General features: G+C 37.2%; 1 protein-coding gene across 1 annotated transcript; it reads right to left on the bottom strand.

Annotated features, from left to right (window-relative positions):
* LOC113062000 (CMP-N-acetylneuraminate-beta-galactosamide-alpha-2,3-sialyltransferase 1-like) lies at positions 1 to 5805 on the bottom strand. Its single transcript, XM_026231499.1, has 7 exons — positions 5350 to 5805; positions 4808 to 5096; positions 4056 to 4249; positions 3605 to 3784; positions 1976 to 2021; positions 1679 to 1798; positions 1 to 699 (listed from the first exon to the last, which is right to left on the bottom strand). Exons 2-7 carry the CDS (start codon positions 5051 to 5053, stop codon positions 535 to 537), a joined length of 951 nt encoding a protein of 316 aa, XP_026087284.1. The 5' UTR covers positions 5054 to 5096; positions 5350 to 5805; the 3' UTR covers positions 1 to 534.
* Between the last annotated feature and the right edge of the window lie 21135 nt (positions 5806 to 26940).

Below are 26940 nucleotides of genomic sequence, written 5' to 3'. Positions count from 1 at the left end.
ATGGAAAATATTAATGGCTTTGAAACCATGACATTTTCAAATATGTTGAAACCGGTAATCTGCCCATATCGCATGTGGTTACCTGTGGTTGCCCTGGCCGTGTGTCACTCAGAAAACAACAGGCCAGTTAAAAGAGAGACTCATGAATATTAATTAGACAAGCCGAAATCTACCTATTCTCAGCAGAGCGCCTTAGAAAGGAGCTGTAAAAATATATTGAGATGGTTTTTGGTACTAATACTCCAAATATATATTCTTAAGTACATCAAAACCTAAAATAAAACTCCAGAAAGTTGTAAAATATGTGACATTTAATTTTGATTAAAATCATTACACAGACCTTTGAACATCCTGACAGGTTTAACAAAAAAACAGGTATAGGCCTATACCATAGTTTCATTTAGTGCCACTAGAGGAGCTCAAATTAAACATAGAAGAGTTGATCTCTTGAAAGGAAAATCTTTGCTGCAGGAATTTACGAAATGCAGTATTCAAAATTCCAGTGTAATATTGTGCAGTATTATTGTTTCTGCTTCATGTCCGACCCATGTGAACCAGAATCTTGTTTATCTTTTGGAGCTGACTGATTATTTCATTTTCAAATTTTCCAGCGTGAACACCTTGATAGGAAGTCAATGTTTTTTCAAAATAATGATGCCAGATTCCACCACTGGTAGCTCCAAACCCAAATACATTCACCTGGAAGAGAAAGTTATCCATGGATTAATACTTTTTTTTTGGTAACAACAACAACAAAAAATATTGTTCAAGAAAGAAAAAAGAAATCTGAGAAAATGTTTGTCCCACCAGTGATATTTCATTTAGTTTATTTATTTTTTGTATTTGAAATGAACAGTAATATGCAAGCCCATTTCAACATCCGAGTAGAATAATTAATTTTGTTTTATTTTATACCTTTAATACCTTTAATTACATATCACAACTTTAATTCCCACAGTTATTTGTTATCACTAGGGCTAAACAACAAATCAAACTTTAATCATGATCAAGATGTCTGCTTCTCTCTATGTATAAAGCATGATCGTCTACGATATTTGCCTGCTCGATATTTATCCTGAAAACGCTTTATTTTCATTTGACAGCACTCTCATGCAGTATATGTTTCATTAATACTTAAAGCCGGAGGACGCTCTAGCACAGAAAATTCAAAACAGACTCATAGACGTAATAACTTGTGCCAGGAAATCCCTAACATAGACAAAGACATCAAGCTATCACTGAAGCTAAGTTGAATGAAAAGCAGAAACGTTTTAACTGTTAAACTATTTTAATCTTAGCTAATTAAAAGTAACAGATAAGACAATAATAAGACCGGTCAATTAGACAAAAATCAGAAAAAAACAACAACTGGTATAACATTTGATATTTCTGTCCCCCTCACTTCCAGTTCATTCAAAAAAATATGAACTGGATATTAAAATAATCTCTTGATTGATTGATTGATTTGTAAAAGTGCAGTGATTCTGAAGATAATTCTAAAATGACAGTAATCGAGATAAATAATATTTACACAAGAAATGTACCTGATTTACAGTTATTATATATGATATTATAAACTCTATTGTGATGCATAAAAAATAAAAAAAACAACTAACACTCCCTGAATAATGGCAATGCCATGCCACACACAGTTTGAGACACAGAATGTGAGTTTTACCTCATCACAGATGTGAAGAGCGAATATCAGAGTTAAGAAACCAGTGGATGGATATCTGCCATGGCCTTCTGCCCAGTTATCAAAGACATATCTTATGAATGCTGGGTGAAGAACCATCACCTAAAAACAAGAAATAAAACAGGACATTTATGAAACATGCACTTATAATGTCATATAATATCATTTTTTGAGTCTGCAATAGCAATATTTCAATCAGGTCATATCAGTAAACCATACAAATCAACATTTGTCATTTGGTTGACTGGTTGATTTCATGAGAAAGCCTGTGTTGTTCACCTTGTCCTTGTTTGCTTTGATTGTAGATGGGACTTTGGAATATGTTCTGTAACAGAATATGTAAGATGTCAAGCTGTATAAACGTGGAATGTTTCATAAACATTTCAGAAGTCAAAAAGGTTTTTACTGTGGTGCATAAAGGTGCATATTTTATTTTTTCATTATTTAACCTGGATGATTAATCATCACTGAATCATCAATTAACTGACTTGAGCTGAAAAATGACTGTTATTGTCTTCTTGCATTATTGACAATCTATTTTCCTGTTTAACACTGTAAAGTTGCTTTGACACACCCAGTATTTTATAAAGCGCTCTACAAATAAAGGTGACTTGAGTTGATTAAACAGCAGCACTCTCTATTTAAAGGGTTAGTTTGCCCAAAAATGAAAATTATGTCATTAATAACTCACCCTTATGCTGTTCAAAACATGTAAGGCCTCCTTTTATCTTCTGAACACAGTTTAAGATATTTTAGATTTAGTCCCAGTCTCAGTCCCTCCATTAAAGCTGTGTGTACGGTATACTGTCCATGTCCAGAAAGGTAAGAAAAACATCATCAAAGTAGTCCATGTGACATCAGAGGGTCCGTTGGAATTTTTTGAAGCATCGAAAATACATTTTGGTCCTAAATAGCAAAAACGACGACTTTATTCAGCATTGTCTTCTCTTCCATGTCTGTGTGAGAGAGAGTTCAAATCAAAGCAGCTGGATTTCCGGTTCGCGAACGAATCATTCAGTTCACCAAATCGAGCTGAACCGTTTTAAACGGTTCGCATCTCTAATATGCATTAATCCACAAATGACTTAAGCTGTTCACTTTTTTAATGTGAGAAAAACGAGTCAGTCTATTGGTCGTTATCTGGCTCGGCTCGGTGTTGATCACAGCAGTTCAGTCAGTGTACTGTTTGAGTACATGAATTACTCCGGGATATTGGTTTGTTTGAACTCAGAGGAAGTGTCAGCCACATTAAAAAAGTGAACAGCTTAAGTCATTTGTGGATTAATGCGTATTAGAGATGCGAACCGTTTAAAACGATTCAGCTCGATTTGGTGAACTGAATGATTCGTTCGCGAACCGGAAATCCAGCTGCTTTGATTTGAACTCTCTCTCACACAGACACGGAAGAGAAGACAATGCTGAATAAAGTCGTCGTTTTTGCTATTTTTGGACCAAAATGTATTTTCGATGCTTCAAAAAATTCCAACGGACCCTCTGATGTCACATGGACTACTTTGATGATGTTTTTCTTACCTTTCTGGACATGGACAGTATACCGTACATACAGCTTTAATGGAGGGACTGAGAGCTCTCGGCCTAAATCTAAAATATCTTAAACTGTGTTGCAAAGATAAAAGGAGGCCTTACATGTTTGGAACAGCATAAGAGTGAGTTATTAATGACATAATTTTCATTTTTGGTCGAACTAACCCTTTAACTGAGAGGAGCAGAAATTGAAATGTCTTATGTCAAACAACACAAGTTAAATTGAAATTGTCAAACAAATCCCAAATTAAATATATAGCGTTTCCTTGGTTACCATTGTAAACAATGCAGCACTGCGCTTATAAACACTACTTCACTATGCATTATACAGAGGCAAGATGAAAATGTCTGTTTAATTCTTACTGAATGATGGTTTTACTGGAGAAGGCACTAATGAGCCACTCAATGTCCAGAATCTTAAAAGGAAAAAGCACCAGATGGGTGGAGTTGTCCAAGTCCACAGCGCTTTCAGGATACATAATTCGGTGAGTCGTCTTTAATCCCACATCCTTCTCATAACCTTTTGTCGGGCCTTTATTTATCCTGAGAGAAATACACAAAGGTGATTGATATGTGCACGATTTTCTGATGATTTTTTATTTATTTTTATGTGTACATCATATTTCAACACATCTGAAATCACCTGGTCTAATGTGATCTCATGACTCAAGGCATTATTAATGCCTCAGTCGATAAATGCACAACATAGCCATTCCATCGATACCGATGCTTCATTAATCTCTAAACTCTCATTAAATTGAAACATGAAAGACAACCTTAAAAGCCAAATCAGTAATATTATAATTTTTTTTACCTTATGACAAAGTCATGGAAATCTATGCGGGGCCCATAATTGGATCCCAGAAGGTTCCCTGAGTTTCCCACCACAGCACAGGTCCTGCAGCGGTCTGGACCGGCGTCTGAGTAGTGATGTTTGTCGGGGAAGAGGGAAAACAGCTGATCCACCACCTTTGTGTAACTGCTGGTATTTGGTACGGTTTGTAGACCCTGTATGATATTATTAAATAAGTTAGCATCAAAAATAGGCATCCACTCGTGTAAACATTTTTTATGGTAGTTTACTATTTCAAGAGGTTTACAGTGATATGTTTATTTTGACTGAATTATAGAGCAGGAATAGATATTACAAGGTCTTTATCTCCAAAACGATGAGGATTTAAGTGAAAAGTCAAATTTAACATGCTTGTTTTCTCTAGCAGTGTTAAACCTCTGCTTTAAAATTAAGATCATTTATATGGATAATTTCATTTCTATGGCAGTTGCGCTCCTGAAGGATCTTGTCATGTAGGCTAACACTTAACACTAGAGTAATGATGCTGAAAATTCAGCTTAGCATGACAGGAATACATTTTTTTAAATATATTACAACAGAAAACATTGTAATGATATTCCACAATGGTATCATTTTTACTGTATTTTGGACCAGTGTAGCCTTGGTCAGCAAAACAGACTTTTTTTCAAAAACAAATCTTACCAACCTCAAAGCCACAAAACCAAGTAAAGTCAGTAAATGCTGTATATTTATTTTTCAGCAGTCTCTCTTACCTTCCACCACCTGGAGACGTCTGCATGCAATACACTGTTGGTGCTGTTAAGCAGAAGTGGTACGTTGGGGTTGTATCGCTCTCTAAACCAGTCACTTTTTTTTCTGTCCGAAACGCAGATGTGGCAAGCACAAGGAGATCTCTCAGATAAAATCAACAAAGAGTTTTGAAAGTACAGAAGTAACAAGATGATGGAGCTCACGAGTGTGGTCAAGTAGCGGTGACGTTTCAGTAGTAAAACCACCATCTTTAAATCAATAAAGTTTAAGGGTTTTTCACTTCAACAATACCTATAGAGGGAAAGAGAGTGGTTGAGATGCTGAAGAGACATGATATGGTAAAAGGTCCTATAGCCTATTAACATTTTGTGAATATTCACAATAGAGCATCTCATTGCTTGAAGGGATAGTGCATCCATGTAAACGGAATAAAATGTAAATAAATAAATAAACAATAATATGAATGTGTCATTTAAAAAAAACTGATTAATAATACAGATTTTTATGGGAAAAAAAAACTCAGCATCTTTAGAAATTGACTTACCTGCTATGGAAGGATCCTTGAAGGTGAAAGTTTGGTTTATTAGATCTGGAGTAATTTAGCCTGTAATTTATCCGCAGTTTAACAGTGAGGAGGAGTTTATATGTGACTCCCTCCTTCTAACGTCAGTTTATTCACCTGCTGCCTGTCTCATGGGGTTTAATTAAAATATGCATTTCTATGGGGATTATCAACAGTTATGTAACTGAATTAGGGGTGTCCTGACATTTTATTATACCCGTAATTGTCCGACCAGGGTTTACTGCGCATGGACACATCAATGTTTGTTTTTTACTACCTACTGTTTTAATGGGAGGAAGCAAAATCTGAAAGGTTAGCACAGTGGTTCTTAAACCTGTCCTGGAGTACCCCCAGTCCTGAGCATTTTGTATGTCTCCCGCATCTAATACACCTGATTCAGCTCAGCTCATTGGTGGAGACATACAAAATGTGCAGTGCTGGGGGTACTAACGGAGAGGTTTGAGAACACCGGGTCGCACAGAAACATTTGTATTTTATTTTAATGTAAATAGCTAAAAAAAAAAAAAAACATGTCTCTATTTCAACACGAATTAGAGCCTTTCAGCACAATTGCATCGCAAAAAGGTTTATTACCCGAAGCTTCTCAAAACAGTTTACTCTGCGGCCATACAGTGGTCATAAAAATTACAGCCGCTGGTCTCACATCTGGTTCTACAACTGATCTTTGTTTTATTACATTTTATATAAATAATGTTTATTGTCAAAGTCAGTCATTTGTGTCGGTGTACTGGCTATAAAATAAATAAAACAAATTCATAAATCAAATCTATCATCTGTTTATTTGAACTCTGCCACTTGGCCAAATTATGTTTCGATTAAAAAAAAAAAGCTTATAATAATTATATATTTTTTTAATCGAAACATAATTTGGCCAAGTATATACAACACATACACATTGAAATGTAAGATAATGTAAAGGAAACTGGACTGAGATTCGCTTCGTTTGAACCAGGGGCCGTTCAAGCTCAAACCGGTGCGTACGGTTTTGTTAGTTTTCCGGTTGAACTAGCCTAAATGTTTCCTGAAAACGGCGTGCAACGGGTTTTGAGATACGTTTCCTCTTGTTTGTATATATATCTTGTATATATATATATTGTATATATAATTTTTTTTTCTTTTTACAGGAAAGAAAACACATCAAACTTGCGCGTTCTGTTCACATTCAAACTTGCGCGTTCATATTTTGTTATATCTGCTTTGTACATAATTTATTTTATTAATAAACTATACAGTAATGAGGGGTTAAAATCTCACAACTTAAGTAACTCACAACTTTTTTGTGGAGAGATGGACAGATTCACACACACAGGTCTGAATGACCATCAGTGCAACAATAATAACAGGCCATTCACACAAGAAAAGAATGTTCTATTCGCTATATGTTACGTTCAACACATAACTGCTGAACACGGTTTTAAACGGAAACGATGGTGCGTTAAAGACCATATTGAATTATGGCAGCCTGCTAGAAGGTCATTCTTTGTGTTCTTTTTGAAGAATTTTCGAAGCCTGCCCTGAACAAATCGGTATAAATAGGTGTTTAATAATGCAAAATACGCTCGATGTACACTCCCTGCCCTTTCCGTCCAGAATAAAAGAGAACATCACAATCAAGTGAAGGCATTTGTGGAAACTGTGGTTCCTAATTACTACGATCCAACATTTGCCTCGCATTTCATATTGAAAAGACACACATTTCAGATGAAGGATAATCCAATTATTACCTCCAAAACTGTGATATGAACTATGTGCTTATTATTTCTATTGTAAGTAGGCTAAACATAGTTGCTGATCACTGTTGTTGTGCTATGATGTAATATTTACCATTATATAATCTGAGGAGTATAGAAAAGTTAATGAAAGTGTCACTCCACAATACAATAGCAAAATATATTAATATAGTATTTTTATGTTACATTAATCAGTATTTAGCACACCTTCCTAAGGAAAGGATGGACCAGAAGACATTGCAATTAATAAATGATATGTAGACACACTTGAAGAAGTTCCAGATCTATAATTGTGTTCTTATTATTTTTGTTATTTTGCCTTTAAATGTAAATAAACATGTGCAAACAATATACTTGCTCTTGTGAATTTATTTATTTACACTGATATGGATAGACACAGAGGAGATAAATTGTTGAATAAATTCTTTATTAATGTTTTCTTTATGTACAAAAAGTATTCTTGTCGCTTCATAACATTGCGGATGAACCACTGATGATGGACTATTCTGATAACCTCTTTCATACTTTTGTGGACCTTCACAGTGTATTTTACTCGGCAGTGAAAATGATAATCATACCAACATTAGCTTGCTACTTGTTATGGTTCCCCTTAAAGGAATATCCACTGAAATACTTATATAGAGTTATTTACTTGACAGAGAAGTAAAGTGGAGTGATGTGTGATGACCCATACTCCATAATTTGTGCTCGTAAAAGAGCATAGGGCATAGAAGAAGGCATTGGTTTTTCCAATCCCCCCACTGACAATCCCTGCAGGAATTAAGACACAAACCTGCAACCTTTAAAAAAAATGCAAAGTAAAAACTTGATTATCCATTAATTCAAGGCATTTTTTCATTCAATAAACATTGTTAATTTGATTGTTTACTTTTTTTTTTTTTTTGCAAGTTAATAAATTCTGTACAACCTACTTGTGAGTTTGCAGTGTTTTTACTGCATATAAGGTCTGTTAAAAATAACAAAAATACACACTTGACATAAATTGTGTAACTACAGGTGCTGGGCATATAATTTGAATATAATCAAAAAGTCCATTTATTTAACTAATTCCATTCAAAAACTTGTATATTATATTCATTCATTACACACAGACTGATTTATTTCAAATGTTTATTTCTTTTAATTTTGATGATTGTAACTGATAACTAAGGAAAATCCCAAATTCAGTATCTCAGAAAATTAGAATATTGTGAAAAGGTTCAATATTAAAAACACCTGGTGCCCCACTCTAACCAGCTAATTTACTCAAAAGGCCTTTAATCTGTCTCATTCTAGTCCTGTAGGCTACACAATCATGGGGAAAAATGCTGACTTGACAGTTGTCCAAAAGACGACCATTGACACCTTGCAAAAGGAGGGCTTTAAGAATCACTACGCACAGATGTATGCAAGACATGGGTTTCAGCTGTTGCATTCCTTGTGTCAAGCCACTCTTGAACAAAAGACAGTGTCAGAAGCATCTCGCTTCAAAAAGGACTGGACTGCTGCTGAGTGGTCCAAAGTTATGTTCTCTGATGAAAGTAAATTATGAAGTAGAGGCACACAATCCATGTTGCCTGAGGTGTAAAGTTTCCACAGTCAGTGATGGTTTGCGGTGCCATGTCATCTGCTTGTGTTGGTCAACTGTGTTTTCTGCGGTCCAAGGTCAGTTTTTCGGCATGGACGGTTTGTCAGCATTCTGTTCGCTCTGTCTGTCATCTTATCACAGGCTCAATTTTCCTTTCGACTAAGATATCTAAACCGGGGATTTTTCAGATCTGCCACTTTTTTGCTGGACCCATGATCACTCCTACCCTGCCAAACACGGCCGCTGAACACCAAAAAGCTTCATCGCGTCAGCTGCTCTTCTTGCCAAGCCACATATTGTTGCCAAAAGAAATCCCCGAGCTCTCCTCACTAGACAACACAATTGTCGCGCCAAGACCGGGCTCTCTTATAATGCTGGATCGCACCAGCAGCAGGCATTCAACCAGCCCGTCTCACCGCAGCAAGCCTCTCTCGCTTCTCCGGCCGTGGCGCAGTTCGATGCTGCCTCCACTAGCGGCGAAGACCGTGCGTTGTAGTAATGTGTCGTTCGTGAAAGAATCGTTTTTTTTTTTTTGAACGAATCTTTCAGGCGAACAAATCATTCTCGGTTTACTCTCATTAATGAAGAGTTTTCCAGAGTTGTCATCCACACTGAGCGAGTTTCATTTGAGTCTGAACGAGATCTAGAGCTCTCATTCATGAACAAAAGGACAGGTACACATGTCGGTATATGATGTATAAGATACATGAGAGATATATATATAGAAAGCTTGACATGTCTTCTTTAAACCTAAATAAGTGCTGCTAACATATATTCTGTGATAAAGTAATCCATATGAAAACAACACAATGTCAGTTTTTCATGTCTCCCTTTATTATATCTAATGTGACCACGCCCCCCGCGCTATTCAGATTCAAACTGAAGCGCGAGGCTTGAATACACCCACACTGAAGAAAAAGCAGCGAGGCTGTTCAAGTTTTTTATTTTACTGTTTGCTTCGCGATGAGAGGAATGAGACATAATTCACCCCAAAAAGATGCTAAAGCATAGTTTACCATGAAGTTGTGTGCGGAACTAGTGATGGCCGATTCGTGAACGAATCGTTCAATTTAACCGGTTCTTCTTAGTGAACCGGTTGAACCAGTTCACCAAATCGAACTGAATCGTTTGAAACGGTTCACGTCTCCAATAAGCATAAATCCACAAATTACTTAAGCTGTTAACTTTTTTAACATGACTGACACTCCCTCTGAGTCAGAATAAACCAATATCCCGGGGTAATCCATTTACTCAAACAGTACACTGAATGAAATGCTGTGAAGACCGAACTGAAGATGAACACCGAGCCGAGCCAGATAATGAACGAACACGCCCACTGCTGGAGCAGTTCTCGTTCTCGAGTCAAGAACCGGTTGCTTCGGTGTTCGGATCACCAGTACAATCAACCGAGAATCGTTTCTGTCGGACGCGTCCGATTTGAGAACCGATGAGCTGATTCTCGTTCTCGAGTCAAGAACCGGTTGCTTCGGTTTTTCGGATCACCAGTACACTCAACCGAGAATCGTTTCTGTCGGACGCGTCCGAATTGAGAATCGATGAACTGATGATATTGCGCATGCGTGTAATTTTGTAAGTATTTTGTTAAACATCGGAAAGTGTGATAAAATAACTAGATTTTATTTTGATTTTTTTTATTATTATTTTTTTTAGATTAATGTTTCCAATCTGTATATTGTATATAATGTATAGGCCAAATTGGTTTTCAGGGAAGTTGGACAATAATTAAGACTCTAAAGACTCTTATGTTTAATAGGAATAAGGGATGATTTATGAGATATCTGTACTGTATTTATAGTTAATGATGACATTCACAAATTGAGTTTGTAGTAAACAGAACATGAACACGAGTAGAGCAGCTGATGACACTGAACTGCAGCACGTGCCGGTTAGAGCGATTCTCGTTCTCGAGTCAAGAACCGGTTGCATCGGTTTTCGGATCATCAGTACACTCAACCGAGAATCGTTTCTGTCGGACGCGTCCGAATTGAGAACCGATGAACTGATGATACTGCGCATGCGCGATTCAGCGTGAAGCCAACTGACTCACAGCATGTCTGAACCGAAGGGATTCTTTTGGTGATTGATTCTGATTCTGTACTAGTAATATTATGAGCGCGGGTATTTCGAGGGCTTATGAAGGGCAATCTGGCGAAACGTAAGTTCATTTAATAACAAATACATCGCAATGGATTATGTTTAGTAAGTGGATCATGGTTTCTGCGCTGATGACACCTAATTTATTTACTTTATATCTTGAAGACTTAAATCCTCATATGCACATTATTGCTGTTACTGTATTTAGGTGTTGTTGCAAAACTCAAATGTAAACTTTTCATGATTATGAGGTTTTAACTGACTAAAGTTATGATTACTGACTTTATATATTTGAATGTTTGATAGATGTGACGCCATTACGTCATCGCCAATGACGTCATTACGTCGAGCGTGAAAGAACCGATGAACCGGTTTTTTCAACCGGTTTATTGAATCGAACCGTCCGAAAGAACCGGTTCGCGGAAAAGAATCGAACTTCCCATCACTATGCGGAACAACCAATCAAACCTGACTATGTCAGTTGACCAATCAGAACACAGTATGCTACCGAAAAGTGGGGTTTAAGGAAACTGAATCTTTTGAACAGCTTCGCACGAACCGTTTGGGGATCTCTGAGAATTGAGGTAATTTTTAAATAATATTTTGACAAAATGACAATGTTTTTTAACCTTGGATGGATTTAAACCTATTGTACAGGACCTATAAACAGTGATAAGAAGCTTAGAATTTTCATCTTACTGGCTCTTTAATGTTCAAATAGCATTTTTTTTTACTCTTCAGTAGCTAACGTGAAACATACAGGGACATTGTTTATTGACAATTATGGGATTAAACATTAAAACGAAAAAGGAGTGCATCCAGTGAGTTTTTTTCACACTTCTCCAACATTGCATAATTTGCAAAGAGATTTTTTCCCCCTCTAAAGTACTGCAAGCACTCATCTCTTTATGCTGAACGGCGTTCTTGTTTAGTTTTTTTTTGCGTTTTTGGAGACCTCTGGAGTTAAGTGAATGGAACTAATTTCAGTGGCTAGCTGTACCAAAGATATTGTGAGTGGGAGATCACAAATTCCAAATTTACCATTGGATCGTGTGTGCCCTGGATATTCTCGTTGCAACCCGTGACTCTTCAGCCATTTTCGGTGCATAGGCTACGCTAAAAATAGATCGATCTAACCTGAATGTTTAATGGCAAACATGTTGTAGATTATTGTCGATTTATTAAATAAGCTGTTTTCCAACAAAAGCCGTTTATTCAGCGTAGTGAAACCTCCCTATAAATTGGCTGCAGGTGCATTTGCTGTTGTTCAATAGAACAGTCATTTGAAGGGGACAAAAACCAGCATTCAGCTTATTAGAAGTCACTGTGAAACTGATATTTGAAGGTAAAAAAAATAAAGCCTTGCTTTATTGTACCCCGTAGCTAAATGAATGCAGAAGGGCCGAGGACCTAAGCAGAAATAAATAGCTAACTCTTTAGAGATCTTAATCTTAAAAATGAAAAAGTTGCTTCAGTTGTTTTTCCGTATTTTCATGTTTAAAGAAACTGTGTTCTAATACTTCCTTAAATAAACATGATCCACTTGACATGATTCAGTTTCTGCAGACTTTTCTTCTATTCTTTTGTCAATTGTTTGTTGTTGCAATGATAAACAGAATCACTGGTGACACGGTATCCCAACTAATCATGTTTAGAAATATAACTGCGCAATAATATCTACAATTGATAATAATAATAATAACAATAATAACAATTTACGAATAATAATTACGATTACTTTACCAGCTAGCCATTCTAGTTTTTTGTTGTTGTTGTTAATTACTTTTTTTTTTAATGGAGATTGCTCTTACAAAGAACAACACAAATTTATATTTTACAGCTGAGCTTAGAAAAAATTTATTCACTATAGAAATGTCCATGACTTTAAGATTTTATTAATAACTCACAAATATCAGCTTATTATAATCAGTTTTCCCCGTTTATATGCACATCAGTAACCTGACTTTGGTCAAAAATAGCGGATAGCTAAACGCGTGAGACGGCAGAATCATCCCACATTTTGTTCCGTAGAGCCGATATCCTGCCTATAAGCAAAAAACGCAACACCAGGGGCCCCCTTGATCTCAAAGATTTAATTTTACTTTCGTTTTTGAATTTATAAAAAATAATTATATATATTTTTTAATGCGGTGCGCTGTCATGTACTGTGAATGTCGTAGTTACAGTCTTGCTCGAAATAAAAAAAAAAAAAAAAAAAAAAAAAAAAAAAAACGAATTGAAAGCATATACCCAGCGGCGGAAGAGAGTTTCTCAAGCGCTTTCCGCGAGCGCGATTCGACACGTAGTGAAACAGACAAATGCGTTTCATTGATTCTTTCATAACCACTCGTACCCCAACTACCCCAATTTACAAATTGTAAGTGGCCACTCCTTTTAATATCTCTAGATTAAGAAGTCTAATTTATAACTTTAAACCACTTTAAGAGAACTTGTTTATCAAATATCGTAATGAAATATATCAAAACTCCATGATTTCATGACTCTCTCTCTCTCTCTCTCTCTCTCTCTCTCTCTCTCTCATGAAGTTGTGATTGTTGAACACCTGGTGGCAGCACACACCAACATTTATTTTTAAACGTGTTCTTTAAAAAAAAAAAAAAAAAAAAAAAAAAAGATACTCATGAAATTCTCTTAGATATTAAAAAATTTAAAAATTACATTCATTTTAAAATGCTTATTATTATTATGCGCATTTCTGCTTCTTTATAAAATATGTTTCAATAATATGTTGAATTCTAGAATTGAAAGGGATTAAGTTCATCTTGGCCAGGAATATTGTATTTCTATATAATTATTATCTAATCGTCAGATCTTTTGTGGAGTACTAGACAAACTAAGTTTGCCATCTATATTTTAGAACTGTGTGTACTTCAGCACTTACATTAGATGAGACCTACAGTAAACACTGACAGAGACTATAGGTGAAAATCATATCTATCAATCAGTTTATAACTTTCGGCTTTCGGATACTGTTCTGTACAGTTTTTCCTGAACAAATATGCATGATTATGTCAGAATCTTCTGAGGTGAATTATATATTGTTTTGATTGTTCTTTGAAGTGATGGTCATCCATCCTGAATTCATAAAATACATCTAATGAGAGCTGGCTGCAGAAACATGGCAAATATCCATCAAACGGATCCATTACATTGTTATTTACCCTGAACATTTATCTATGATCATTTAAACGTTCCGTGTCTCTTATTTCAATTCCTCCAACCTTTGTCTCACAAAGACACACATTTTACTATTGACATTAAATCCGTCTGATAGGACCAACCACAGTAATTTTTGGTTTTAGATGCCATTTAGAGACAGGAAATCTGATATCCACAGATGTAAATAATGGAACACTTTCTATGTTTTTAAGTTTGTCATTACAAACATTACAGTACAAAGGCTTGACTCACTTTAATATGGAATCGTCCTGTATTTTAGGCATCAAAGAAGCGTTCTTTATTAAAGCTATATGGAATGCAGTTTGTCCTGAATTTAATGCTAGACCATGCGGATAACAAACTCTAAACTGACAATTAATCATTTTCTTTGACAAGTGTTGGATTTGTAAACATAGCCAGCCGTTTGAGAGAGGCTTTGAGGCAGTCAAGGTGGAGACATTGAAAATAAGACAATGAATGAGCTTATACAGGGTGAGGCTAAAATCTCTCGAAGTGAAACAAGGTTGCTGAACGCACAAGAAACATTGTCATTTTATCCTACATACCAGAGTTTACTGCACATGTGCACATCAATATTGCGTCCCTTTTCTCATGCTGAACAACAATATTGAATGTATCTGCATTACTGTAAGTGTAAGTTTAGGGCTGGGGTAGGTTTAGGCTATAATAAAACACAATCTAATATGTAGAAAAAATTATTTATTGTTGGTATCCTGTAGCTGTATCCCTTCTAGCTACAATATAAAAATAAAAAAGAGGGCACCCACTCCCTAGAACTTCCTGTTTTGGTATGTTATAATATATATATTGAAAACAGAGAATATGTTTCCACAATTGGTATCAAAATAAATACAGAAAGAGGGGTGGACAACCTGACTAGTGGTTGGGAAGACATACAAAATATGTATACAGAATAAAATTACTCTGTAGAACATAACACCCCCACCCTCAAATTACAAACCAGTAGTTTGAATATAATACAAGACAGTATTCCCTTACATTTCACCATCATAAACACGAGACAGAGCATCAGCAACAACATTTTCAACTCCTTTTTATAATAAATGTCTAGATTGAACTCCTGTACAATGAGCTACTACCTCATCAAGCACTGGTTTGAGTTGGACATCCGTGACAAAAAAACCAAGGGATTGTGGTCCGTATACACCCTAATGGGATTACAGATCCACCAACATATACTTCAAAATGCTGAAGTGGCAGCAACAGAGATAGTGCTTCTTTCTCGATAGTTCTTTAATTTCTTTGACTCTTAATAAACTTTTTAGAGAAGTAAGCTACAGGGTGTTCAACATCAGAGTCATCATCCTGCAGCAATACAGCTCCAGCTCCAAAGGCACTGGCATCCACTTGTAACTTGAAAGGAAGCGAAAACTGCGTATCATATGCACGGCAACAAATTTTGTATTATATGCACTCGAAAATTGTGTATTATATGCACGTCCAACACATGCGTATCATATGTATGCCAAAGTCAATTTTTGCATATCAATACCAAAAATCTTTCTCGATTATAAAGTTAACGATCTTATAGCCTACTTCTGAAGCATTTTAAGTTGTATATGCACATGACCCAAATTTTTGTATCACCTGTGGTAGAGAAGAGTTCAAGTCAACCTTTTAGCGATTCCATTCTTTTAGAAAAGGTGTACAGGAAGCACAGATGCTTTGTTTTTCAGGTGGAAAATACTGATCTCATCTTAAGCACATTCAGTTAGCTCTGCTGGTTCGTCATTCACATTTGAAACAGTTTGGTATGGACGACATATTAAAAACATTGATAGATGATCTCAAACAACTTTCAACTCAAAGATTTACTCTAAGTGTCTGGAACAGAACACAAAGTTTATTCTGCTTTAACAACGTTTTCTGCTGACAGTCTGTTAATTTGATGGTGACCCCATACATAATGCATGATATGTTCGAGGGAGTTTTTCCACTGACTTTAAAGCTTGTGAAACTCATAAACAAAAGCATTATTGAGCTAAATGAAGAGCTTCAAAAAACAATGTTTGTTAGAATGAAAAGGCCAATAAGCCTGTGCTGTTGTCTGAATGACGAATTCAAACCATAGGGACAGCTACTCAGAAATGGTGTCAGTAACTCAGGAGGTCGGAACGGGCGAACATTTAAACCAAACTAATAATCAAATAAACAGAAAATGAAAGTAAAAGCAACAGTCCTTCACGGATGAAACATAATAAAACAACAACATAAACAGTCCCTGTATCCCAATGTTCATACTATCCATCCTAAATAGTATGTGAGATTAAAATAAGTATTTCTCAAAGCTTAGTATGTTGAAAAGAGTATGCCAGAAGTCCCCGGATGGTCTACCATTTCAAATAGATTTTTTATGGTTTTGATGGGATGGCAGAAAAAAAAAATGAATAAAAAGAGGAAAAGTTTTTAAAATGAAACATTAAAACATTAAAATGAAAGGTTACTATAAGGCAAGACTGTGTAAATACTGGAGCAGCTTTTCAGCAATGGAGAGAACTCAAGGAGTGTAAGGGAATTGGAATGCTATCACTTATGGATCGGCTACTTCTAAGGCGATTGCGAATTGACAGTGTGATCGACCGCTATATAAACCGGCTTGTAGTGCCATTCATCAGATTATTCTCCTTCAGCCACAAGGATCATCTCTTCGCTGACTCTTCTGCAAAAAGAAGCAGTGGATGCAAAACTAGCTCTACTCACCACCAAGGATGAAGCTGAGGCGGCGATGTAGGGTAGCTTTGTTTCATCAAGAGAAAAAAAGGCTAAAAGGAAAAAACAGCTGGGCAGCAGATCTTTTCCAGCTCGCCTTCATTCCTCACCTCTTCAAACACCTCTGAGATATGGAGTTTCATTTTCAGTGTCCACTCTCAGGCAGATGGGAATCTGTGTATTGAACTACCTTGACGATTGGCTTGTTCTAGCCAGATCAGGAAGAAAACTGCACGTTCACAAAGAGCTGCTGCTCAGTCACTTAGAGTGCCTAGGGTTGGTCCTCAACCCGTGCAAGTGCCAGTTGTTGCCCAGATGATGAACATGATGTCTTTCTGGGAACGGTTCTAGACTCCAACCTTATATGGGCATAGATCTTACCGGATTGATCCCTGACATTACAGTGATTGATGGCTTCCCTCAAACCGGGGACGACACACCCCCTGAAGGTTTTTTAGAGACTGCTTGGCCGCCTCTGTAACTACACTGGGTCTGCTCCAAATGCAACCCCTCCAATTTTGGCTAAAAGCCAGAGTCCCCACCCATGCTTGGCGGTTGATCACTGCTGTATCGAAGCTGTTGCCCCCTGGAGGATCATCCACCTGTTTCAGACAGGTGTGGGGATGGGTGTGGCCCCCAGAAGGAAAGTGATCACAACAGATGCCTCCAGCTCCAGGTGGGGCACGCTGTTAGAGGGCAATACGGCATTCAGCTCCTAGACAGATCAGCAGCGATGCCTACATATCAATTGCCTTGGAAATGTTGGTGGTCTTCTTGAATTCCTTCCTTCCAGCTAACAAATGCCACCACGTCGTGGTCCATTTGGACAACATGACAGTTATTATATCAATCACCAAGGAGGTCTCAGGTCTCAAGCCTTATACAGATTGGTTGGTCACCTCCTTCTCCGGACCCAGAAGGAACTCCTCTCGCTAAGGGCAGTTCATATGTAAGGCAAGATGAACCTGGGAGTGGACATGCTGTCCAGAGGCAAAGTAGCCCCGGGCTATTGGAAGCTACATCCTCAGACGGTACAGCGAATTTGGGCGGTCTTTGGGAAGGCAGAGGTTGACCTCTTCGCCTCGGAAGACAACTCTCATTGCCCAACATTTTTCTCTATACAGAGAGATGCTCTGGGCCAGTATGCATTTTCTACTATCACCTTGATTGCCCAGATCATCAGGTGAGTCAGGGAAACCAAATGCTCCCTCCTCCTAGTAGCTCTGCTCTGGAGGAACCAGGCTTGGCTTCCAGAGCTGATCCAGCTCATGATGATGGCCCCGTGGCCCATCCCGTTTAGGAAGGAACTTTTTTCACAAGTGAAAGGCATGATTTGGCACCCTCACCCAGAGCTGTGGAGCCTTCATGTCTGGTGCCTCGATGGGAGTATGAAAGGCTCCCAGTGGGAGTTAGCATACACCATTCTTGAGGCAAAAGAGCTCTAATGGTCAGTTTTCCTTAATAGGGCTGCAATCTTAAGGCTAGAAAATATAACAGCCGTTTAACCTACAAACAAAATACTTCAGAAATCATATTCCTGGATCATCAAATTTGACCTTTGTGGAAATATTTTGTTACAAAATAAATAAATAATAAAATAAAAGTTACAAATAAAATGAAAATGACTGAAAGACTAGTCTGTTTATTAAGTAGCCTACAGTACTCATCTTATTGTTGTGGGCATTATATATGGGTGAGGGTTAATTGTTGTTAACCCAAGAGGTCCTAGTGGATATATTACAGATAGGTAATGCCTTTCCTCCAATGCACAATTGCTGAGTTTTTGTCTCAAGAACAGGAATCATCAAATTCTGCTCTCAATTTAATAAATACAATAACTTTTGACTCCGACCAGCTAATAAATGAATCTATTCACATTTTTTAAGACCCCTGACTCTTAACATTTGTTTCGCTAGCTATATGAGTAAATTAAAACACAATACTTAGAGTAGAGCTTTACACATTTGGCTCCCAATCTCTGGAATAGCCTTCCTGATAATGTTCGGGGTTCAGACACACTCTCTCTGTCTAAATCTAGATTAAAAACGCATCTCTTTCGCCCAACAATCGAATAATGTATCTCTTAAATTGTGAGTGTAGTTGCATCTGATCAAATGCACATTCTTATTCTTTACCTTGGGTTAAACTAATTAATTCTACTTTGTTGGATCAGCAGCTATGCTAATGATGTCTCTATTTGTTTCTATGTTTTGCCACGGGATTTACATCTCGTGGTAACAAGGATTTACACAAGCTCCAGTCTGGATCCAGAACACCTGAGAAGAGATGATGCTGACCCTCAGAGGAACCCAGATGATGCGAACCCTGAATCAACAAACAAAACTAACAAATATTGCTACAAGTGTGACTGCATCATATAATAATTATTAATAATATTAATAATGTTCATCGTCTGGCTGACTACGTCTTATATCATTTTTTTCTAAAAATCCTGTACTATTAAATATTTTAGAAACAATTTTCTGTAAAGTTGCTTTGTAACGATTTATATTGTAAAAAGCACTATACAAATGAACTTGAATTGAATTGAACTTACATTTCTAAGTGTATCCATTGGCCTCCACAGAACCATCACCCACTAATTTGTTTGAATAAAAGTCCCGTCACCACTGGTGTGCTATGAATTCTGGCATAGGATAGACTGCGAGGGATCTATCGGATGTATCCTTAATTTGCAGAAAAAACAGAGGGTGCATTTGAAGTTGTGTTCAAATTGTGGCTGCCTTCATGCTGCGGTGATACACTAAAATAGAGAAGACTTTGACTATGCGTGTAAACCTTGTATGTAGTATACATAAGAACATGGAACACTACATTTATTAATCAATGGTAATTTAAGTTAATAAAAAGACAATCGTTCAGTCTTTGTTGCTGTTACGTGACATAGTGGTGTCTGAGTCCTAAACTATTTAAGGATAAAAATTTAATTGATGTTCAACAAATAAAAAAACATAATGATAAAGCTTGGCTTAGTGAACATTAGATCCCTTTTGGAATGCTGGGAGGCATGACCACAGAGTTGGATACAAATGCGGGCGTACAATCCAGAATGTGACAAAAGATTTATCCAATAAACAGGCAAAGGTCAAGGCAGGCATCAAACAATCAGAAAAACAAGTAAACAGTCCAGAGATAAAAAAAAAAAACAAACAAACACAAAAGACAAGACAAGGAACCACATTGAAAAAAACAAACAAAAAGAACATAGGAACTCAAAAATGCTACAAGCAAACAATAGCCAGTGGTGTGTGTGGATGAGGGCGTGACAGGTGAAGGCAATCAGTAATTATGAGTCCGGCAAAGGATTATGGGAAATGTAGTCTGTAAGAGTGTGCCAAGAGTGGTGGGTGTAGTGCCAAGATTCAGGGGTGGAGTGCACTCTGGTGAAAGCTAGGTAGCACAGGATCTGGGCAAAGTTTAATCCACCACACAAGACAATACTTCTTTATAAATGAAACAAGAATTTATTGAGCTACTCAATAAATGAATAACTTACTGAAAATCCTCGTCTAAGAGAATCCCCGTGCCTTGGATTGGTTGCAGATCTGCCGTTTGGATGACGTCTTTTGAGAAAACCCTCCTGGTTATTGGTTGGTTGCCTGGTTTCGCTGTTTGCAAGACTTTGAAGATTCTGAGTGTTTTGAGTTCTGGATGACAAGAACGCTGGCAGCGTGTTAAAATAGGTATTTCAAACCATGAACTTAATAGTTCCGGCATTGGGGTTTTATCCAAGTGGATTTGGTCCATCCCACGACACGATCTTCCAATCGTCTTGTTGCAAGATGGAGCATGCATTCCAACATGATGCTCCAACTTATCACATGGGGAAATATATTTGGAGGCTTTTGTTTAATAACTCTTATAACATGTCATACAACACACACCATTCAAAATACTATCTTTTCATTCATTTCACAGTCTTGCAAAGATCGGGTCCACACAATCTGAACATTGTTCCCCTTTAGCTAATCATTAATGGTGTTCAGATTGTGTAGTTTATTTGTGTGTCTGTTCACTGAGGTTCTACAAAGGGAAGAATTTGTTGGTCATCTTTTGCTGTCCTGAAAAAAACATATCAAAACTAATAATGTTAACCTTATCACCAACCCAAACCCTAAATTTAGAATTTCTACACCAATAGCAGCATAACAATAGCAAAAATAATGACTATGTTTTCAAAACATAAATTGGCAAGGAATTCTATAATATGCAGTGGTGGACGAAGTACACAAATCAAGTACTTGAGTAAAAGTACAGATACGTATAATAAAATATAACTCCAGTAAAAGTAAAAGTACTCCTTTTTCAATTTTACTCAAGTGACAGTACAAAAGTACTCAATTTTTTATGTACTTAAGTAAAAATTATTTTTTTAATAATCCTACTGCTCAAAATACCTGGGATTTTTTCCCAAAATAACCACTATATGGAGTCAAGATGTATTTTTTTTGTTGATGTGGACTACACTGACGAGAGTAATGTTCACTGTGAAGCTTACACTTTGATATACCTGAGAGAAAACAGAGATGATGACCATCTGATTTTCACCAGTAAGAACAAAGTATTTTAAAGTTTGTTGTTTTACAGAATATCACAGTTATATATGAAGATTTTAAGGAAAATATAATTATATTTTCATAATGATTTTTCCTTCTTATACCTTGTCTGGGGTGTAAAAACACCCCTGGCCAAACGGGGTGCATCTCTTCCCCTCTTTGATAATTACTGTAGTAACCATGTTCTGAACATCACATCCTTTCTTTTCTCCTCAGATGTAATCTATCTATCTATCTATCTATCTCTATATATATATATATATGATATATAGGAGGTAGACATTTAGCATCAGCTACAATATTTGCTTATTTTCAGTACAGTTATGAATAACGTCCTTAATAACAAATGGATGAAAAGTTTAGAGCTCTTCTGATGATTAAGTCTAGAGTGTGTCCACCTTTGTGTGTGGGCCCATGTACATGCTGAATCGACAGGTTAAAAAAAGCCTCAAGTCCAAATATTCATTTATCACCAATTAACTGTTTGACAAACACTTACTACTTCAATGTCCAGATGTGAATTTAAAAAAAATCTCAAACATGCTCCGATGTCCCAATCTGAATCAACCGAGTTGCGAACATGCTCCGAAGTGGCGATCTGAACAGGCTCCGAAGTGCCGATCTGAATCAACCGAGTTGCGAAAAGGCTCCGAAGTCCCGATCTGAATCAACCGAGTCGCGAACAGGCTCCGAAGTGCCGATCTGAATCAACCGAGTCGCGAACAGGCTCCGAAGTGCCGATCTGAATCAACCGAGTCGCGAACAGGCTCCGAGGTGCCGATCTGAATCAACCGAGTCGCGAACAGGCTCCGAGGTGCCGATCTGAATCAACCGAGTCGCGAACAGGCTCCGAAGTCCAGATCTGAATCAACCGAGTCGCGAGTATGCTAATGATGTCTCTATTTGTTTCTATGTTTTGCCACGGGATTTACATCTCGTGGTAACAAGGATTTACACAAGCTCCAGTCTGGATCCAGAACATCTGAGAAGAGATGATGCTGACCCTCAGAGGAACCCAGATGATGCGAACCCTGAATCAACAAACAAAACTAACAAATATTGCTACAAGTGTGACTGCATCATATAATAATTATTAATAATATTAATAATGTTCATCGTCTGGCTGACTACGTCTTATATCATTTTTTTCTAAAAATCCTGTACTATTAAATATTTTAGAAACAATTTTCTGTAAAGTTGCTTTGTAACGATTTATATTGTAAAAAGCACTATACAAATGAACTTGAATTGAATTGAACTTACATTTCTAAGTGTATCCATTGGCCTCCACAGAACCATCACCCACTAATTTGTTTGAATAAAAGTCCCGTCACCACTGGTGTGCTATGAATTCTGGCATAGGATAGACTGCGAGGGATCTATCGGATGTATCCTTAATTTGCAGAAAAAACAGAGGGTGCATTTGAAGTTGTGTTCAAATTGTGGCTGCCTTCATGCTGCTGTGATACACTAAAATAGAGAAGACTTTGACTATGCGTGTAAACCTTGTATGTAGTATACATAAGAACATGGAACAATACATTTATTAATCAATGGTAATTTAAGTTAATAGAAAGACAATCGTTCAGTCTTTGTTGCTGTTACGTGACATAGTGGTGTCTGAGTCCTAAACTATTTAAGGATAAAAATTTAATTGATGTTCAACAAATAAAAAAACATAATGATAAAGCTTGGCTTAGTGAACATTAGATCCCTTTTGGAATGCTGGGAGGCATGACCACAGAGTTGGATACAAATGCGGGCGTACAATCCAGAATGTGACAAAAAGATTTATCCAATAAACAGGCAAAGGTCAAGGCAGGCATCAAACAATCAGAAAAACAAGTAAACAGTCCAGAGATAAAAAAAAAAAACAAACACAAAAGACAAGACAAGGAACCACATTGAAAAAAACAAACAAAAAGAACATAGGAACTCAAAAATGCTACAAGCAAACAATAGCCAGTGGTGTGTGTGGATGAGGGCGTGACAGGTGAAGGCAATCAGTAATTATGAGTCCGGCAAAGGATTATGGGAAATGTAGTCTGTAAGAGTGTGCCAAGAGTGGTGGGTGTAGTGCCAAGATTCAGGGGTGGAGTGCACTCTGGTGAAAGCTAGGTAGCACAGGATCTGGGCAAAGTTTAATCCACCACACAAGACAATACTTCTTTATAAATGAAACAAGAATTTATTGAGCTACTCAATAAATGAATAACTTACTGAAAATCCTCGTCTAAGAGAATCCCCGTGCCTTGGATTGGTTGCAGATCTGCCGTTTGGATGACGTCTTTTGAGAAAACCCTCCTGGTTATTGGTTGGTTGCCTGGTTTCGCTGTTTGCAAGACTTTGAAGATTCTGAGTGTTTTGAGTTCTGGATGACAAGAACGCTGGCAGCGTGTTAAAATAGGTATTTCAAACCATGAACTTAATAGTTCCGGCATTGGGGTTTTATCCAAGTGGATTTGGTCCATCCCACGACACGATCTTCCAATCGTCTTGTTGCAAGATGGAGCATGCATTCCAACATGATGCTCCAACTTATCACATGGGGAAATATATTTGGAGGCTTTTGTTTAATAACTCTTATAACATGTCATACAACACACACCATTCAAAATACTATCTTTTCATTCATTTCACAGTCTTGCAAAGATCGGGTCCACACAATCTGAACATTGTTCCCCTTTAGCTAATCATTAATGGTGTTCAGATTGTGTAGTTTATTTGTGTGTCTGTTCACTGAGGTTCTACAAAGGGAAGAATTTGTTGGTCATCTTTTGCTGTCCTGAAAAAAACATATCAAAACAAATAATGTTAACCTTATCACCAACCCAAACCCTAAATTTAGAATTTCTACACCAATAGCAGCATAACAATAGCAAAAATAATGACTATGTTTTCAAAACATAAATTGGCAAGGAATTCTATAATATGCAGTGGTGGACGAAGTACACAAATCAAGTACTTGAGTAAAAGTACAGATACGTATAATAAAATATAACTCCAGTAAAAGTAAAAGTACTCCTTTTTCAATTTTACTCAAGTGACAGTACAAAAGTACTCAATTTTTTATGTACTTAAGTAAAAATTATTTTTTTAATAATCCTACTGCTCAAAATACCTGGGATTTTTTTCCCAAAATAACCACTATATGGAGTCAAGATGTATTTTTTTTGTTGATATGGACTACACTGACGAGAGTAATGTTCACTGTGAAGCTTACACTGTGATATACCTGAGAGAAAACAGAGATGATGACCATCTGATTTTCACCAGTAAGAACAAAGTATTTTAAAGTTTGTTGTTTTACAGAATATCACAGTTATATATGAAGATTTTAAGGAAAATATAATTATATTTTCATAATGATTTTTTCCTTCTTATACCTTGTCTGGGGTGTAAAAACACCCCTGGCCAAACGGGGTGCATCTCTTCCCCTCTTTGATAATTACTGTAGTAACCATGTTCTGAACATCACATCCTTTCTTTTCTCCTCGGATGTAATCTATCTATCTATCTATCTATCTATCTATCTATCTATCTATCTATCTATCTATCTATCTATCTCTCTCTATATATATATGATATATAGGAGGTAGACATTTAGCATCAGCTACAATATTTGCTTATTTTCAGTACAGTTATGAATAACGTCCTTAATAACAAATGGATGAAAAGTTTAGAGCTCTTCTGATGATTAAGTCTAGAGTGTGTCCACCTTTGTGTGTGGGCCCATGTACATGCTGAATCGACAGGTTAAAAAAAGCCTCAAGTCCAAATATTCATTTATCACCAATTAACTGTTTGACAAACACTTACTACTTCAATGTCCAGATGTGAATTTAAAAAAAATCTCAAACATGCTCCGATGTCCCAATCTGAATCAACCGAGTTGCGAACATGCTCCGAAGTGGCGATCTGAACAGGCTCCGAAGTGCTGATCTGAATCAACCGAGTTGCGAAAAGGCTCCGAAGTCCCGATCTGAATCAACCGAGTCGCGAACAGGCTCCGAAGTGCCGATCTGAATCAACCGAGTCGCGAACAGGCTCCGAAGTGCCGATCTGAATCAACCGAGTCGCGAACAGGCTCCGAGGTGCCGATCTGAATCAACCGAGTCGCGAACAGGCTCCGAGGTGCCGATCTGAATCAACCGAGTCGCGAACAGGCTCCGAAATCCAGATCTGAATCAACCGAGTCGCGAACAGGCTCCGAAGTGCCGATCTGAATCAACCGAGTCGCTAACAGGCTCCGAAGTGCCGATCTGAATCAACCGAGTCGCGAACAGGCTCCGAAGTCCCGATCTGAATCAACCGAGTCGCGAACATGCTCCGCAGTGGCGATCTGAACAGGCTCCGAAGTGCCGATCTGAATCAACCGAGTTGCGAACAGGCTCCGAAGTCCCGATCTGAATCAACCGAGTCGCGAACAGGCTCCGAAGTGGCGATCTGAATCAACCGAGTCCCGAACAGGCTCCGAAGTCCCGATCTGAATCAACCGAGTCGCGAACAGGCTCCGAAGTGCCGATCTGAATCAACCGAGTCGCGAACAGGCTCCGAAGTCCCGATCTGTATCAACCGAGTCGCGAACAGGCTCCGAAGTGCCGATCTGAATCAACCGAGTCGCGAACAGGCTCCGAAGTCCCGATCTGTATCAACCGAGTCGCGAACAGGCTCCGAAGTGCCGATCTGAATCAACCAAGTCGCGAACAGGCTCCGAAATGCCGATCTGAATCAACTGAGTCGCGAACAGGCTCCGAAGTAAATAAATCGCTAAGAGAAATAATAAGAGGAGTGAAGTTTCCTACCTCTCTGCTGTGTTTGGTCCTCACGCGCGTCTGACGCTCCGCGGCGCGTCTTCGCCCCTCACACGCGCATTTACAGCGCTAAATTAATCATCTTTGCTAATTATTATACATTTACTTCATTATCAGCTTCAGGTACTTCATTTATTATTGTTCAATTAACTGTTTGAAACAAAAAAAGGTTGTATTTCAGTAATAATTCTAAATTATCAAAATAAAATATATAAAATAATGGTTTCTATTTTAATATCCTTTAAAATATAATCTATTTGCTGTATTTTCAGCATCATTCCTCCAGTCATCAGTGTCACATGATCTTTAGAAATCATGAAAATATGATGATTTATTATTAGAACTATTAATAGTTGTGCTACCAAATATTATTTTGGAATCTGTGATACTTTTTTCAGGATTCAGGATAAAAAGTTAAAATTAAATAAATAAACTTGAGTAAAAGTACAGATACGTATAATAAAATATTACTCCAGTAAAAGTAAAAGTACTCCTTTTTCAATTTTACTCAAGTAAAAGAACAAAAGTACTCAATTTTTTATGTGCTTAAGTAAAAAAGTACTGAATGATAGATGTCTGCAATTTTATATAGGCTAATTTAATTTTATATTAGCACTTTTATATATATATATATATATAAGATATATTTTTGTTGCTGATATGGACTTGTGTTTTAAAGTGTTTTAAAGTTTGTGGTTTTACAGAACATCACAGTTATATATGACATGATAATAAGGCCTGAAGTTAGGAAGAACATTTTAAGGAAAATATAATTATATTTTCATGATTTTTTCCTT

Source organism: Carassius auratus, chromosome 44 (assembly GCF_003368295.1).
Source record: "Carassius auratus strain Wakin chromosome 44, ASM336829v1, whole genome shotgun sequence".
Classification (NCBI taxonomy): Eukaryota; Metazoa; Chordata; class Actinopteri; order Cypriniformes; family Cyprinidae; genus Carassius; species Carassius auratus.
The sequence above is the reverse complement of the archived record's forward strand: the minus strand, read 5'-3'. Positions and strand labels throughout refer to the sequence as shown.

Coding starts and splice junctions, on each gene's coding strand:
- LOC113062000 (XM_026231499.1), bottom strand. CDS start 5,053: ATGGTGGTTTTACTACTGAAACGTCACCGCTACTTGACCACACTCGTG. Junction 1,799..1,975: donor TCAAAGCAAACAAGGACAAG/GTGAACAACACA, acceptor TCTTGTTTTTAG/GTGATGGTTCTTCACCCAGC. Junction 700..1,678: donor CTCTTCACATCTGTGATGAG/GTAAAACTCACA, acceptor TTTCTCTTCCAG/GTGAATGTATTTGGGTTTGG.